The sequence below is a fragment of the Apodemus sylvaticus genome, chromosome 11 (genome assembly GCF_947179515.1).
Source record: "Apodemus sylvaticus chromosome 11, mApoSyl1.1, whole genome shotgun sequence".
NCBI classification, from domain to species: Eukaryota; Metazoa; Chordata; class Mammalia; order Rodentia; family Muridae; genus Apodemus; species Apodemus sylvaticus.
The window spans coordinates 73439003-73455816 of NC_067482.1; the positions used below are offsets into that span (position 1 = coordinate 73439003).

General features: G+C 45.1%; 1 protein-coding gene across 1 annotated transcript in view; it reads left to right on the forward strand.

Moving 5' to 3' along the window:
* The window catches only part of Stk32b (serine/threonine kinase 32B), a 252605-nt gene that overhangs the window by 54313 nt on the left and 181478 nt on the right, over positions 1-16814 (forward strand). Inside the window, exon 2 of the mRNA XM_052199394.1 lies at positions 9401-9456. Within this exon, the coding sequence (XP_052055354.1) occupies positions 9401-9456 (56 nt within the window). The remainder of the gene's footprint in view (positions 1-9400; positions 9457-16814) is intronic.

The window sequence follows — 16814 nt, forward strand, 5'->3', positions numbered from 1 at the left end:
TATGTCTCGATTCTGTGTCAGGACAATGTTTGCCTCAGGAAATGAGTCTGAGGGTCCCTGCCTCTGAGTTCTTGTGCAAGAGAACAGCTGACATTTCTTGTCAGAGTTTGAGAAGGACTGACAGCTCTTCTTTGTTCAGTTTTCCTGTGAGGCTGGCTGGCCCCCTGGCTTTTCTTTGGGGAAGGCTTTTCCTCACTAATTGAATCTTCCTGCTTGATACTGGTGTGTCCGCATTGACTGTTTCTGCAGGATTCGGTCTCGGTAGGTTGAGTGTTTGTTCCACATTCTACATTCTATCCATTTATTCCATGTGATTCTGTTTCCCAGGGCGGATGGTTCATAGAGGTCCCGGCGCTTATGTAGTTAGAGGGACTGGCTGCATCGCTCATTAAAGAGCTCAGGTCCCAGATCCTTCCAGGGCTTGTGTACCTGCCGTTCCTCAAGCTGAGAATGTGGGCACGCTATCCCGTCCAGGCACGTCAGGGGCTTTCTTCCTCTGTTCTTGTCTCTGAGGCCACTTACTTAAGATACCAGCATGGCCTGGGGACTCCTCTCCTGCTCATCACTGCTCACAGTGGTCCTCACTGGCTCTCATTCTCCACTTCCTACAGGAGGCTGGGCCCCAGTCTCTGCTGGGCACTGGTCCTTCCTAGGCACCTGTTCCCTGCCTGGCCAGGTCTGGACCACAATACGTTTTTGTCCCCATTTGCTTAGGGTGGCATTTATAGAAGGTGAGCATTGGGAATTGGGTTTGGGCCTTAACTCTGCACACTGCTGCTTCTCAGTCAGTCACCTATTCTCACCCCACTCCCACGCAAGGAGGCTTTAATATATTGTATTTTCCTAATTGCCTCCATGCTTCCTGTCAAAGTGGTTTGAATCCACAGGTGTTCTGCGTGTCTGCTTATGTAAAACGAGTGTGTTTGGGTTCTGACTGTGAGAACCTGGGGCAATGTCCCCACATTCCCTCTGGTGGGAAGATGATAAAATCAGTGCCTAGGGAAGGCTGGAACGTTGTGTCATTTCTGCCACTCAGGAAAGAAAAGCACAACTCATTCAGGGGGCCTTCGAAAGTACATTAGGATTGGGCAAACAGATTTTTCTCCTATGAGCAGAAGAGGGAAAGACTTGCAACTTCATAAAAATGTGTGCAGCGGAAGGCTGCTCAGCCGCAGGGAGCCCAGGAGTCACTGGAGACTTTCTTCACCGTTGCTTCATCTAAGATCCTGTCATTTTCTTCAGACTTCTGTTGGCGTGTTTCACCTTCTTCCCAGAAGCTGACAAAACTCAGCCATGTGTTCGGCAATTTGTGTTGTGACTGAAGCCTTCTTGTGAAAGCCTTTGTTTCCACACAGTTTGTTTAACTCCTTGAGTATATCCAGTGGTGGGCAGAACACAGCGAGCTGTTAAGTGGGCGGAATATCTCACACTGTGGATGAAGCGTTCGCCTGATCAGGCGCTGTGTTTTATGTTCTGAGGCTGAGATGGAGATTGAATCCTCAGAAGCTGCTATTTTTGCTCAGGCTCCATCATTTCTTTAAGTTTTTAATAATTGCCCTCCTCTGAACTTGTTTGTCTCAACACTAACCACTGTGTCGGCCATAATTTACCCGTGGCTTTCTCCTTCCTGGCGGAGTACTTGCTGCTTTCTAGAGATCTAAGGTTTTTATTTTGGCTTTGCAAGGCAGTGTTAGTGGTTCCTTTTACAGATGGACACAAAGCCCCGTTGCTGGATAGAGGGGTTGAGACTGGAGATATGGGTTCAATCTTGATGTCAGAACTGAGGCCTCTTCTCCTGGTGACAGGCAGGGGATTGTCAATCCATTTAGGACATACGTCCAGGGTATATTCAAGTATCCAGCCACATTTGTGGCTTAGAAAAGCCATCATCTCTGTGTCCACCCATGGTCCTCCCTCTGTGTCTTTGCTCTGATTTTCTGCCTCTTAGAAGGACATCAAGCAGATGTTTTAGGGTCCCCCAATGAATGGTAGCGAACGGAGAGTGCTTGTTTCTGATTGGTAAGAAGAGAAATCAAATCACCGTGCATCTGCATCAGACTATCCGCTCACCTTTCAGTGCCTCGGCTTCTGTCACTGCTCATGAGGACCAGTGGAGTTCCCTGTGCAGCAGGCAGCAGAATAGGTATCTTCCTCCTTGTCGCCTGTCACCTTTCCTGTTCTGCTGCTCAGCAACGGAGTCTAAACGCATCAGTTAGAGGATGCTCCAGTCAGGCTAGGCCCTGAAGCCTGGGGCTGTTCTTCCTCCAACCAAGGCAGGTGGTCAGCAGTCATTTGGCAGAAATGTCTGTGGGTTAGGTATCTAGGAAGCTTCCCTTTGAATCACTGTCCTGAGAGCTGGGACCTTTCAGAGGGCACAGTCCCATGACTTCATGGCCATGTGTTGGCCCCAAAGCTCTGGTTCAACTCTACCATGCCAAAGAGCAGAAGGTTCAAATTCTATTTCTAAAGCTGCATGTCTATGACTCTGGTGGCTGCGGACATGTACGCCAGTGTAGAACAGGTACCTTAAATGTAAGCTTAAGTTTTCAGTTGCCTACTTGACTTTTCTTCATTGGCCATTCCTGTATCAAGGGCTCCTGTGGGTACACTGAGCTGAGTAGCTCCTCTCCTTCCCCCTAACCCCCAACCAGTGCGTGCCTATCAGGAACCTGAGAATGGGACCAGCTTTGGAAATAGGTCATTGCTGGTGCACCTGAAGATCTTAAGTTGAAAGCAGCCTGGATCTAGTGAAGTGGTTGAGTACGAAGAAAACAGACACATGGGGGGAAGCCCTGTGACCGTAGAGGAATGGGTTGGAGTGATGCAGGGACAGGAATCAGAGTGACAAGGACTGGTGACAGAGTTAGGGAAGGACCCCCAGGGTCTTCATGAATGGCACAGACCTGCTGACACTTTGACTCTGGACTTTTGGCCTCTTGAACTGTGGAATAATGAATTCCTGTTGTTTTATGCTCCTTGGTGACAATTTGTCAATATGATCCCAGGAAAGATATGCATAAAGGTAGTTTTGATTGTTAACTTATCATACTGTAGAATGCCCTGGGATGGGAGTCTCTTCAAGGAATGAGTGGATTAAGTTGGCTTGTGGAATATTTGTGTGGGACTCTCTTGACTACATTAACTGAGGTTGGAAGTCATGACCACCATTGCTGGGCTACAGTCTGGAGATCGCTGGGCACCAGCACACATGCATTAATCCACTGCTGTGTGCTCTTGACTGCTGCCCTGACTTGCCTGCAATGGTAGACGATAACCTGGAATTGTGGGCCATGTAAACTCCTTCTCCCTTAAGTTGCCTTTGTTACATACTATGATAGCACCGAGAAAGAAAATGAAGACCTCAGGCACATGGGAAGGAAGGACAGATTGACGGTTGGGGTTTCAAGCTCTCTTGGAAGCTTGTCTTATGAATTTTCCACCAGCTCTAAATTAATTTATGTCCTAATGTTGCTGCTGCACTCCACTAAATATGAATCAGGCATGCAAATTCTCAACCACTTACAGATTCAGTGTTTTTTTCTGATAAGAGCATAGACTGTTAGAAAAAAAGGCTTGGGGTGTTATTAAACCCATTTATCAACAAGGAAACAAAGCACTTTTTAATGATGCTGAGAGCAGTGTTGCCGCTCTGTGAAGCCAATCCCAGCTTCTCTCTTCATGTGCTGAGAGTGGAGCAGGCATCAGAGAGGAAGGTCCGCACAAAGTGCCCAGCACTGACTTCCCACATCAGCTCTGCCCGTTGCCATGGACCCTGGCCATGGGCAGACACTTGGGTGGAATTTCTCAGCCCTGGCCATGGATGTGAAAAAGACCTGTGCTATCTCAGGAGCCAAGGATGAAAGAAGGCTGTATTCAGGGCCAGAGCCCACAGATCTATAGATCCACCAGTGTTGGGGTATGTTTGGCATTTCTAAGGTGTATTTTGTAGCTTATATCATTTGTATGTAGTACAATGTGCATGGTGAACTCAGGGGATCATTTCAAGGAGCCCCCCACATACCAGCATCCCCAAACACTCAGTTTTATTACCCCAAACTGAAAATACCTTCTGTTTGTTTTAAACCCGGAATGTCCAGTGTATAGCCCATATACCTCAAGTAGCCCAGTATAATCACAGATGCAGCCTAACACAAAATTCTAAATTAATTTAAAGCATTCGGGTTTTTGTTTGTTTGTTTGTTTTGCGTAACTTGATTGTCTTGTTTTGGGACGTGAACATTGTAGGTAGCAATGTCACATTGCAGTGTCCAACAAAATAAACATGTGTATGCTCTCACAACCTATGAGTCACAGGTTGGACCACTTGGTAGCTTCAGTTAACTAAGAGTGGATGCTGTCCAAGTTCTTGTCACACTGTGCTTTTAGGCAATCATGACAAGAGAATATCCTGTGGATGTTTAGTAAAGACACATTGTTTTTGTGTTCCCCCATGAGATGGTCAACTTTAACTTTTCACTTGACACAATCTAGGACCACCTGGGTAGATAGTTTCAGAAAATGAGTGTCTGGATCGGTGGTTCTCAATCCCCTTTGGGGTCTAACAATCCTTACACAGTGATCACATATCAGATATTCTGCATATCAGATATTTACAATGTTCATAACAATATTACAGTTATGAAGTAGTAACATAAATATGAGAAATATTGCAACACTTAAAGCACTTAAAGATTGCAGCACTAGGAAAGGCTGAAAAACACTGGTCTAGATCAAGTTCGCCTATGCATGTTTGTGTGAGGTTGATTCAGTTAAATAAAAGCCTTCCCATTGTGGGTGGGGGGAGTGATTCCATAGGTAGCAGGTCCTGAACTATATAAGGGTGGAAAAATGAAGCTGAGCAAAAGTGAGCGAGCGAGCGAGCAAGCAAACAAGCAAACACGTAAGCATGCATTCATTTCTCTTTCATGTGAATGCCACATGACTAGCTGGCTCACGTTCCTCCCTCCTTGACTTCTCTCCTATGATGAACTGTAGCCAGGAATTCTGAATTAAGACAATCCCTTTCTCTTTTTAAAAAAATCAGAGTATTTTGTCAAGGCAACATGAATGAAACTCAAGTACTCCAGTTATCTAAGTCCCCAGTTGGACTTAGATACATAGTATTGAGAGCTCTGGTTCTTTCTAATGGATATCTAGCAGTTCCAGGTTGGGTGAAGACCTTAGGTCTACATAGTTTTACTGAGCCAATGACTTGCTGAGAGACCCAGTCAACACCAAATGTCATCCCTAGGCATCATGGTTGGGGATGCACGATGAAGGCCTTCACATCTGGAACTGAGATTTACAGATTTGATACCATAATCTGTGACTCTCATCTACTCAATAGTGGTTCCTGAGCTCTAATGGGAGAGGAGGCTTGAAGCCCTGGGTTCAATTCTCATTAGAGCATAATTGGATGTGGCAACACATGCCTATAATCCAAGCACTCAAAGGATCAGAAATTCAAGCTCATCCTTGGCTAACCTAGGCTACACGAGACTGCCTTGAAAGGAGAGATGCAAGGAAGGAAAAAAAAAAAGAGTCACTAAATAGACTGCATGTCTTTCCATATAACTTGGAATGTCAGCTAGGTTTGTTCCCATGGAACTCTCTCTCTTTCCCATTGGTCTGCAGCCTGTTAACCTCCAAAGCCATGGTTTTCCCCTCCACTTTTTCCTGAGTCTCTGTGGTTATTACCCCAGCTTGATCTCTCAGGAGAGTGCACATCAGCAGGACTTAGGTCTGATGGATCACCATAGGGAATCTACAGGTTGGTTGGGTAGATGGTGAAGTGAGAATACATCTGAGGCTAGGAATGCAGCCCAGGTGAGGCCTCAAGGGTTACGTCCTGAAGGCAGATGGAACCAGGGTGGGCCTGCAGGGAGTCTGACTGCAGACAGGCAAGGAATCTTGTGTGGCTGCACCTCCAGAGGACATTGGAAATACTGGTGAACCTGAAGTTATTTATCCACAGCGACAGACTGCTAAAGAAGCTAATGGGCCTGGATGCTCAGTTCCAGAGATGCAGGGAAGAGGGACAGAGGAGCCTGCTGGTGTCAGACCTGTGACAAGTTCACCGCAAGGATCCAGTGGATCATAGCAAGGTCTAAATGACACTTTTATGAACTGTGTTATGCCTGAATGGCTGCACCTGTCACCAGAAAGTAGTAGGTCAATGGGGTTGGCTGATGTCTGGAGTCAAAAGATAAAGATGTGGTCAACCAGGTGTGCAGTGGTTGTTTATTAAATGATGTCAGAAAGCTCTCTCTCTCTCTCTCTCTGTGTGTGTGTGTGTGTGTGTGTGTGTAATTTCTTGATTTATATACACCGTAACTTATTCAAAACAGCTTTAATCATTGGGACATTCTGGCTAAACATATGTGAACATCAGGCTCCTTGCAGGGGTCCAGCCCACTGGACAGTTCCCTCCTTAGGTAGTTCTGGGTTGTATAAGAAAGCAGGCTGATCAGGGCAGAAGAAGCAAGCAAGTAAGTAAGCAGTGTCCTCTATGGCCTCGGCATCAGCTCCTGCCTCATGCATCAGTTCCTTGAGTTCATGTTCTGACTTTCCTTCATGATATACTGTAATCAGGACATGTAAATAAACCCTTTTTCCCCCAACTTGCTTTTTGTTGTTTTCATCATAGCAATAGAAAGCGAACTACCATACCCTCTCAGGTTCACGTCTCTGAATACTTGGTCCTCAGTTGGTGGTGATGATTTGGGAGGTTGTGCAGTCTTTGACATAGAAGGCTTAGTTGGTGGACATAGGTCACAGAGTGTCAGCCAGGAAAGTAATAGCCTGGCCTAGCTTACAGCTTCATTCCAGGTTCCTGTTTGGCACCATGGAGAGGATGCAAACTCTCTATACTTTAGACCAGTCTATTCCAGATACCATACCTTCCCCACAGTGACAGACTGTTCTCTCTAAATTTATGAACCAAAGTTAACTCTCCTCAGGTTGTTTCTGTTAGGTATTTGACACATTTTAGAGAAAAGGAAATACTTTGCCACACCCAGTGTTAAGAGGGAGGTTGGCATGCAGAGTTTAAGCCATAGAGATATCCAAACCGTAGAGATTATTGTTAGGATTTTCACATGTCCCAGCACGTGACAGCCACCCGAGCTGTGGCCCAAGTCCATTGCTTTCTTCTTCTCCTCCCTCAACCTGTAGGGAGTGGAGAGAGGTGAAGTAAGGAATTTCTGGTTCCAGTAAGTTATTCTGAAAGTAAACAGAGCTGGGTTAAAGAACGGGAGTTTTGCTAGTTAACGGTTAACACGGCTTCTCCATTCTGAGCACGACAGGGGTTTGACAGCTCACTGGAGTCTGACTTTCGCTTGGCAAAGTTTAATATACAAGGAACCAATTGTGCTCACTGACTTTCCTATACCCAAGCTTCAGTTATGCAGTGAGCCAATCAATTCCCTTCATCTTTGTAAATAACATGTCTTTCCTAGTTATTGAGAACTGGCTGCAATTCAGTCAAACGCAAAAATATTTACCAAAGACTTATTATGCACTTGGCACCATGAATATGGAGATTAGCTCACTCAATCATCCCTTCAGTTAATGAGTAGTTATGGAGTGCCCCAGTGTGCTAGCAAGGTCGGGGCGCTAAGGGCGTCAAGGCAAATAGAATAATCATGATATTTGACTCCCCGTAACTCAGAATCTAGACAAGAAAAAATGATCAAGTTCTGTAGAGATTTTCAGAATGGTGTGTTTAGTGGAAGTTAACACACTACAAGACTGCATGCTTAGTTGGAAGTTAGGCCCAGTCCCCTCTCCAGACACAGATGGACAAAGCAGGGTGACAAGTGCATGCTGGGAGAAGAGCAAAGGATGGATTTGAAACAGCTGTACTAGGAAGGGAGGGTCCTGTGTCACATAGCATGCATGCAGGTCTCAGCAGTATGGGGTGACAGGACTGGAGCCGTGCAGTACAGGGAGCAGTATGCTCTCCATGGCTAAGAGAGAGGGGTCAGGGCAGGGACTAAACAGTGGACAGACACAATTGCCATCCTTACCACATGTGCCCCAAGGGAGGGTCAGAGTGGGAGGCTGAGAGGCTACTGTAGAGGTTAGGTGACAGAAGAAGGTGGAAACCAAAAGAGCCTCAGGATGAACAGGTTTGAAAGAACAGGAGGAAATATTGACCCACCCTAATAAAGTACTAAAGGTGGAATTTGGAGGGACAAGAGACATAGATGAATCATTGGTTTTGAGCTCCTGTACTTGGAAAAGGTTAGTGCCACTCAGCCTGGGGTCTGTTGGATGTACTGAAACGTGTGGTCAGGGGTAAGTGGCCACCACTCTGGGAACTGTGGCATCTCTGAAGTTCAAGGCATCTATGAGTCCTCCAAGAGTACTAGGGCAAGCATCAGTTCAAACTACCTAAAGGTCAAGGATACTTTGTCAGGCTCTGGCATGCCACTGACCCAGTGGAGGCCAGGAGAGTAGTTGAGTGACAGGCAGCTGAAAGAGTCCAGTGTTCCTTCCATATATATTGGGTAGGGGGAAAAAGACTGAGCCTGTGGAAATTGTTGAAGGGTGCATTGAGGAGAGGGTTCTTCTTTAGAGGTCAAGTAGATACTTTTGAAAGTAGGGAAGGAATCTGGGGTGTGGCTCAGTAGGTGGACCACTTGTCTAGTATCCATGTAGTCCTTGGTCCAATACTGAGCACCGCATAAACTTAGCACTATGGCATGTCTATAACCTCAACACTCCAAAGACACAGGAAGGGGGAACATAAGTGCAAGGTCAGCCTGGGCTACATGAGAGCCTGTGTTAAAAACAAAAGGAAAGGGGGCTCAGGGACCATGAAAGATGTCCATGACAATCAGTGGTATGGCTACACATTGCTGACCTGCTTCAGTGCAGAGGTCGGTAGAGGCAGGTCCGTGAGGACTGGAGGGTAAAGATGCAGAGGGAGCTAAACGGAGGCAAGGGATGGTGTGATTGGGGGTGACAGCAGGTGGGTGGTGTGGCTCAGCATGCTTGGCCTGAAGTAGCCCCATTGCCAGCGTTGGACAGACTGTGTGGAAGGATCAGACCAAAAGCACAACAGCAGGAACGGGTAAGCTGTGGTCTGACCTCAAGAGTTCTAGGAGCACCAGAGGGACCCTTGGTGGGGACGGGTCCACTTGGAGAAGGGAAAAGGACAGATGAGAATGTGAAATCCAAATAGCTGGGCTTTCCTGTTGTCACCTCCTTTGATCCCCGCTGTGGTTTTGACTGTGTTTGGGGGAAAATGAAATGTCCTTCATCTGGCAGTGCCTCAGTGACCAGGCGCTAATGCAGGGTGGATAACACTGGTGGGCAGAAGCCAGCAGAGCAAGTGGGTAGTACATGGACACAGTGTCCACACCTGGCCTCATTGTCCTCTTTTCCTTTTTTACAGTCAACTTTGACCACTTCCAGATCCTGCGGGCCATTGGCAAAGGAAGTTTTGGAAAGGTAAGAACAGTGTACTTTTAACAACAACAACAACAACAACAAAAGGTCTGAGCATGTGTGTGTCCTGTGGGTCTGCTTTTGTTCTGGGTGCTGGGCATTTTCGGTTGACAGAATATTTCAGTTTCATAAATCTGAGACATGAAAGGAAGCCCTAATGGTTTCCTTGGACTCTGGTCTATTTTACTCGGAAAGTGGAACTGAGTCTGGGCTTAGGCGATTTATGGTGGCAGTTGCTTCAATATTGCTAATGTTGCGTCTTCTTTGAGAATGTAAATGATCAGAGTGGATTGCCCTTCTCCAATCTTAACCTGAGCTGGCTCTTTCCAGCTTTTGGACATTTGGTTTTTTAGAAAATTTACATCGGTAATTCTTGACCAATGTGGGGCTAAAGGGCATAAAATTAAGAGAAGGTAAAGCTTTTTAGGGGAAAAGCTTCCCCTCACAAGCCCTAATGTGTTCTCAGAGGAAGCTCTCTTGGCAATAATAATTCTAAGGTCCTTAGAAAATCCAGGTACTCTGTTATTCTCAAGGGCTGTGATTTATTTTTTATGGATGGAATGACTTAGACTCAAAAAGTTAGAACTAGTACCTAGTAACTGTACACTACCTTTCTTTCTTTCTTTCTTTCTTTCTTTCTTTCTTTCTTTCTTTCTTTCTTTCTTTCTTTCTTTCTTTCTTTCTTTCTCTCTCTCTCTCTCTCTCTCTCTCTCTTTCCTTCCTTCCTTTCCTTCCTTCCTTCCTTCCTTCCTTCCTTCCTTCCTTCCTTCCTTCCTTCCTTCCTTCCTTCCTTCTTTCTTTTTGTTTTTGTTTTTGTTTTTGTTTTTTTGAGACAGGGTTTCTCTATGTAGTCCTGGCTATCCTGGAACTCACTCTGTAGACCAGGCTGGCCTCGAACTCAGAAATCCGCCTGCTTCTGCCCACTACTTTTCTTATATCAGAGAAAGGATGCCTGATATAAAACAAACCTTGAAGGTTTCCAGAGGTTCAGCTCATTGCCGTGTGGTGACAGGGGCAGGTGGTGAGGGCTGTTCTCATTGATGGACAAGCACTGCCCCTGAAACACTGATCTTTAAAAAGCTAGTATTTAAAGTTGGTTTGTAGCTTCCAGATTTTATCAGAAACGCTTCTATCTGTTTGGAGCAGGTTAGTGTTTGTCCACTTGACACAAACCAGAATCGCCTGGGAAGAGGCAACCTCGACTGAAGGATTGCCTCCATCAGATTGACTCATGAGCATTATCCTCATAGATGTGACAGGATCCAGCACACTGTGGACAGCTCGCCCCCTCCCCAGCAGGTGGGCCAGGGTTGTATGGGGGGGGGCAGCCAGTAAGCAGCATTCCTTTATGGTCTCTGCTTCAGTTCCTGCCTCCTGGTTCCTATTCTAGTTCCTCCCTTGACTTCTCTGGATGATGGAATAAGCCTCTTCCTTCCCTAATGCTTTGGCCAGTGTTTCATAGCAGAAGAAGAAATCTAGGGCAGGAAACTTTACCTGTATTCCCATCTTGTGCTGTTAGGGTCCTTGCATTTACTGAACCGGTTAAACTTTCCATTATGGACCGAGTAGTCATGAGAATGGGAAGCTCTGTTTTTATTCTGGAGGATTTTCTTTGCTTGTGTGTGTGTGTGTGTGTGTGTGTGTGTGTGTGTGAGATACATGCATGGCGTGGTCAGGTGTGGGTAGGTGGGTTCAGGTGTGTACAGGTGTGTGCATGTGTAGTATATATGCATGTGTGAACAGGGTGCAAGTGTGTCCACATGTATGTCAAGACTTGTGGTTCTGATCAGGAGGTCTTCATCAATCCTTTGACCTTATTCATGGGGGTAGGGTCTCTCAATTCAATCCAGAGTTCATGGATATAAGGATAATGTGACAGCTAGCTTGCTTTGGGGATCCTGTGTCTACATACCTTCTGTGTGATAAAAACACTGGTGGGTTGCCATCTTTTTTGTGGGTTCTGGGGATCCCAACTGCAACCCTCATGCAAGTTCTCTGTGATGCTGTAACTGCCAAACCCCTTCCCTTCCCTGGCTTCGTTCCTGAGCTGAGAGGTGAATAAGTTGCTATTTCACTGTGAAGAAAAGTTCTCTAAGTTTTCCTGAGGCGTCCTCTACTAGATCAAGAGTTCTCGTTCCTGTCACAGCACAGTGCTGTGACAGGCCCATGTCACACGGGTTGTGAGTGAGTTCATCAAAGACCAGACTGATGGAAAAGAAGGTTTTGATGCAAGTCACTGGGAAGGCAGATACAGCCTCTTCTCAGAGAAGGTCTGGTGCCCTGGAGGCTGGGAAGTTTTTTTTGTAGATGGTTAAAAGGAAAGTAGGTAGTCAGATCTCATCAGAGGGGCATCCAGGAGGACATTTCTTTAGGGGAGTGGTTATCTGTGTGCACATTTGACTTCAGGTGGTCAGAGTTTTCTTATTAAGGTGGAATTTTTTCAGTAGCATGTCACTGCCCAAAGTCAGATCACCACCGGAGTATGCTATGCTGACTCTTCCCATGGACATAATAATCCCATGTGGAGGAGGCAGGAGCCTTGTCCTGACCTCAATCTGCTATGAGGCCAAACAACCTTGTTCTGAGGCTGTGACTTCTTAGTTTAGCTGCCCGCTTTGGGATAGTGTTCACAGTTTAAAGCTCCACGGTATTGTTTGTCACGTCTGCTTGTTGAATGGTCACATGCTTTTCCTGTGTCCTTTGCTATAGCTACTGTGTCTCTCATCATTTTGAGAGTTAGATTGTTTGGTCTTCAAATTTTAAGGTAACCTTGCAAACATCAGGCAAATCCCCAATTGGATATATTAGTTCAACCATTTCATATATCATTGAAGTTCATTTGCTCATTAGAGATGACCATGTCTTGGTCTGAGATGAATGAAAGACAGAAAGTTAGCTGAGCACTAGCATTCAGAGGTCTGCTTCCTGATGGTGGATGTGGCAGTGTGACCATCTGCCTCACGCTCCTCCCACCTCGCCCTCCCTACCACAGTAAGCTGTGTATACACGAACTCTGAACCAAAGCAAATACTTCAGTGAGTTTTTGTAGGTATTTTGTTACAGCAAGAGAAAAGTCACATAATGATGCTATTTAGATCTGTTTCTTCACTGGGTTAGAGATGTTGTTCATCCATTTGAGACAGTTGTATCTAATCTCCAATATGGCTATGGGGTTATCACTTCTTCCCTTGAGTCTGCTGGTGTGGGTACCCTGCTATTGGAGGTCTGAAGCACACACCTTTCTCACTGTTATCTTCTCAGGATGAATGGATCCTGCTGTAATGAAATGCCTTTTCTGTCTGCCAATATTCTCATTTTAATTTATATTTTCTCTGGAAACAACACAACCATTGTCATGTACTGTTTATGGGTCATATATTCTACTTATTTTCATTATTCCCTTTACATTAAAAAAATAGTGTGAAGACAGCATACAGTTAGATCTTGCTTTGAAAAGATCCCCTCCTCAAACTGCCTCTTTAGTTGAATTGTTCATTTGATTTGTGGTAGATATAATTCTTGATACTTATCTTAAGGTTTCATTGCTGTGAAGAGAAACCATGACCAAGGCAACTCTTATAAGAAAAACATTTAATTGGGGCTGGCTTATAGTTCAGAAGTGTAGTCCTAAAACTATCATTTTAGAGGGAATCATGGCACAACACAGACAGACATGGTGCTGGAGGAGCCCAGAGTTCTACATCTTGATCTACAGACAGCAGGAGACTGTGTATCATACTGGACAGGGCTTGAGCACAAGCGACCTCAAAGACAGCCACCAACAGTGATACACTTTCTCTAATAAGGCCACAACTCCTAAGAGTGCCATTCCCCAGGGGCCGAACATTCACACACACGAGTCTAGGAGGGCCATTCCTTTTCAAACCACCACAGTACTGTTTGTCTTATGTCTAATGTGTTTTATTATTTTATTTATTACCCCATTTTTGTTCTTCTATTTATCCTCTTTTGTATGTTTCAGACTGAATATTCAGAACTTCCTTTTCATTTCTCTAGCAAGGTAATAGCTACACTTTCCTGTACTATATATTTAAATTGTTGCACTAGGGACTCAAATGTTTACTTTGCTTCATAATGTTTCCCTAAGATACAGGGACACAGAGATTGCACAGCTTAGTCCATATCATGTCAGCTTTTTTTACTGTAGTTGTCAATTTCAGTGTGGTTTCCTAACATTTAAATCTCCTAAGATGAAATTAGAGGATTTTTTAAATTTAAATTATACTAGTTGTCTTAGTCAGGGTTTCTATTCCTGCACAAACATCATGACCAAGAAGCAAGTCGGGGAGGAAAGGGTTTATTCAGCTTATAGTTCTGCATTGCTGTTCATCACAAAAGGAAGTCAGAACTGGAACTCAAGCAGGTCAGGAATCAGGAACTGATGCAGAGGCCATGGAGGGATGTTCCTTGCTGTCTTGCTTCCCCTGGCTTGCTCAGCCTGCTCTTTTATAGAACCCAAGAATACCAGCCCATAGGTGGTACCACCCACAAGAGGCCCTCCCCCCTTGATCACTAATTGAGAAAAATGTCCCACAGTTGGATCTCATGGAGGCACTTCCCCAACTGAAGCTCCTTTCTCTGTGATAACTCCAGCCTGTGTCAAGTTGACACACAAAACCAGCCAGTACAATTGACCCCTTGTCAACTTGACACACAAACACATCACTATTAAGCCTCAACCCTTACTTTCTTATTCATCTCCAAGATCTAAATTACTTTAAAAGTCCCACAGTTTACATATTAAAAGTTCAATCACTTTAAAATTTTCAGTATTTTTAAAATTCAAAGTCTTTTAAAAATTCAAAGTCTCTTAACTGTGGGCTCCACTAAAATGCTTTCTTCCTTCAAGAGAGAAACATATCAGGGCACAGTCACAATCAAAAGCAAAACTCAAACTCCAATGGTTCAATGTCTGGGATCCAACTCACAATCTTCTGGGCTCCTCCAAGGGCTTGGGTCACTTCTCCAGAGGCTCTGTCCTTTGTAGCACACAGCTTGTCTTCTAGGCTCCAGCTGCCTGTACTCCACTGCTGCTGCTGTTCTTGGTGGTCATCACATGGTACTGGCATCTCCAAAACACTGCTATCTTCCACTGTAATTAGGCTTCACCAATAGCCTCTCATAGGCTCTCTTCATGGTGACAAGCCTCTGCTCCTATGCATGACCCCTTCAAGTCCAGGGCCATCAATTGCAACTGAGGCTGCACCTTCATCAATGGCCTTCCGAGGCCTCTCACTGTGTCAAGAGCCTCAGCTGCTCTTCATGACCCCTTCATGCCTTCAAAACCAGAACCATCTGGGTGATTCTTACACAGTACCAAGTCCAGCCACAGCACAAAATACAATGTGGCTATCTCTGGAACACAGCCTCTGTGCTCTCAGAAAACACTTCCCAGAAGATTTCACCTCAGTGATGCTGGTCTTTTCTTAATCACCACTAATTTCTTAGCTCCAGCTAACCAGCATCAATAGTCCCAGTAACACAAAGGTTAGATTTAGTGGTTCTGGTATCTTGTTAATCACAGCTGATTCTTCAGTCCCAGCTAACCAAAACCACAGAATATTCACAATCAAAACATGGCCCCTTTCAGAGTCTTTAATCTTCCCTCTGAAATTTCACAAGCCAGGCCTCCATCTTCTGCACTGTTCTTAACATTGTCTTTTAAGCTCCTACAGAACTTTCCACAGAGCTCTTAACATTCTAATGGCTCTTCTAGCTCTAAGTTCCAAAGTTCTTCCACAGTCCTCCCCAAACATGGTCAGGTTGTCACAGGAATACCCCACTATGCTGGTACCAATGTGTCTTAGTCAGGGTTTCTATTCCTGCACAAACATCATGACCAAGAAGCAAGTTGGGGAGGAAAGGGTTTATTCAGCTTACAGTTCTACATTGCTGTTCACAAAAGGAAGTCAGGTCTGGAACTCAATCAGGTCAGGAAGCAGGAACTGATGCAGAGGCCATGGAGGGATGTTCCTTGCTGCCTTGCTTTCCCTGGCTTGCTCAGCCTGCTCTCTTATAGAACCCAAGAATACCAGCCCAGAGATGGTGCCACCCACAAGAGGCCCTTCCCCCCTTGATCACTCATTAAGAAAATGCCCCACAGCTGGATCTCATGGAGGCACTTCCCCAACTGAATCTCCTTTCTCTGTGATAACTCCAACCTGTGTCAAGTTGACACACAAAACCAGCCAGTATACTAGTCTTTCACCTTTCAGAAAGTTTTGTTTTAACTATTTTATTAACTTTTGGGAGGTTGTGATAAATTCTATCTAGGTGGAACCTTTGCTTTGAAAGTAATTTCTTCCGTGGTTTATACATCTCCTCTTTTCATTTATTGGGACCACATTGGCCTTTTTATGACACAGTGATATTACAGCAGCTGCCGTTTTGAGATCATGCTTCCTTTTAATCCCTTTTATTTTTCTATTTACCCCCTCTTTCTCTTTTAAATTGCCACTGTAGGGATTATAATACAAGTGCTTAATGCCCCCTGACCCCCCCACCCCGTGGTCTGCTGAGTGTTAAATGCTGGGGCTTGTATCTTTTGCATTTCTTATTTCTGTACTGAGCATGGCTACACCTCATGCTTCTGTACCCATCAAGTATGTTCAGGGCATGATGAATGATATATCATAGAAGTTTGCATTGAATCAAAAATTTTTATAAGCCTGTGTTTCAGCCCCTCCCCCATTATTGTTTTGCCTTTGGGGCAATGTCTCAGGTAATGGAAGTTATCTTCAGACTTGCTGTATAGTTTGATTACTGGGGATACCTGTTCCCCCTCTCCTGGTGCTAGGATGCCAGGTCCCAGCTTTTAAAACACGTTTTCAGTAGAGATAACTCATAAAGTCCTGGAGATTCAGTCTATCGTGTGGGCATGGTATTCCAGTCCTACATGTTTCTCAGCTAGACTTCTTTCTGTCTACCTACTACGTGTTCTCCTGAGGGGTTTGCAGACCTGGGGCAAAGCTTGAGTCAAACTAGAGGTTCTTTATCTCTGGATATCTCAGAACAGCTATGACCTAGAAACCTGGGAAGCGTGCCCTTGATCCCAGTGATGTAGTGGAACATAACAGCAAGAACACAGCCCAGCATGTAAGATCCTTGCACATTTCCTCCTTAATGCTCCAATTCAGTGGCTCAAAGGACCTTACAGACCCTCTTCCAATCGACATCACAGTTGGGGTTTCATAGCTTTCTTCTCTGTGCCCCTGTCACTGACAGTTTGGGTCCTGAACCCTCTGCATCTCTTTGTGACATCCTGTGTGACATGTTAGAGTGCTGCTTTGTGATCTTTCAAATTGGCTCTATCCTGTCACCATCCCTTGACAATGTTGTCT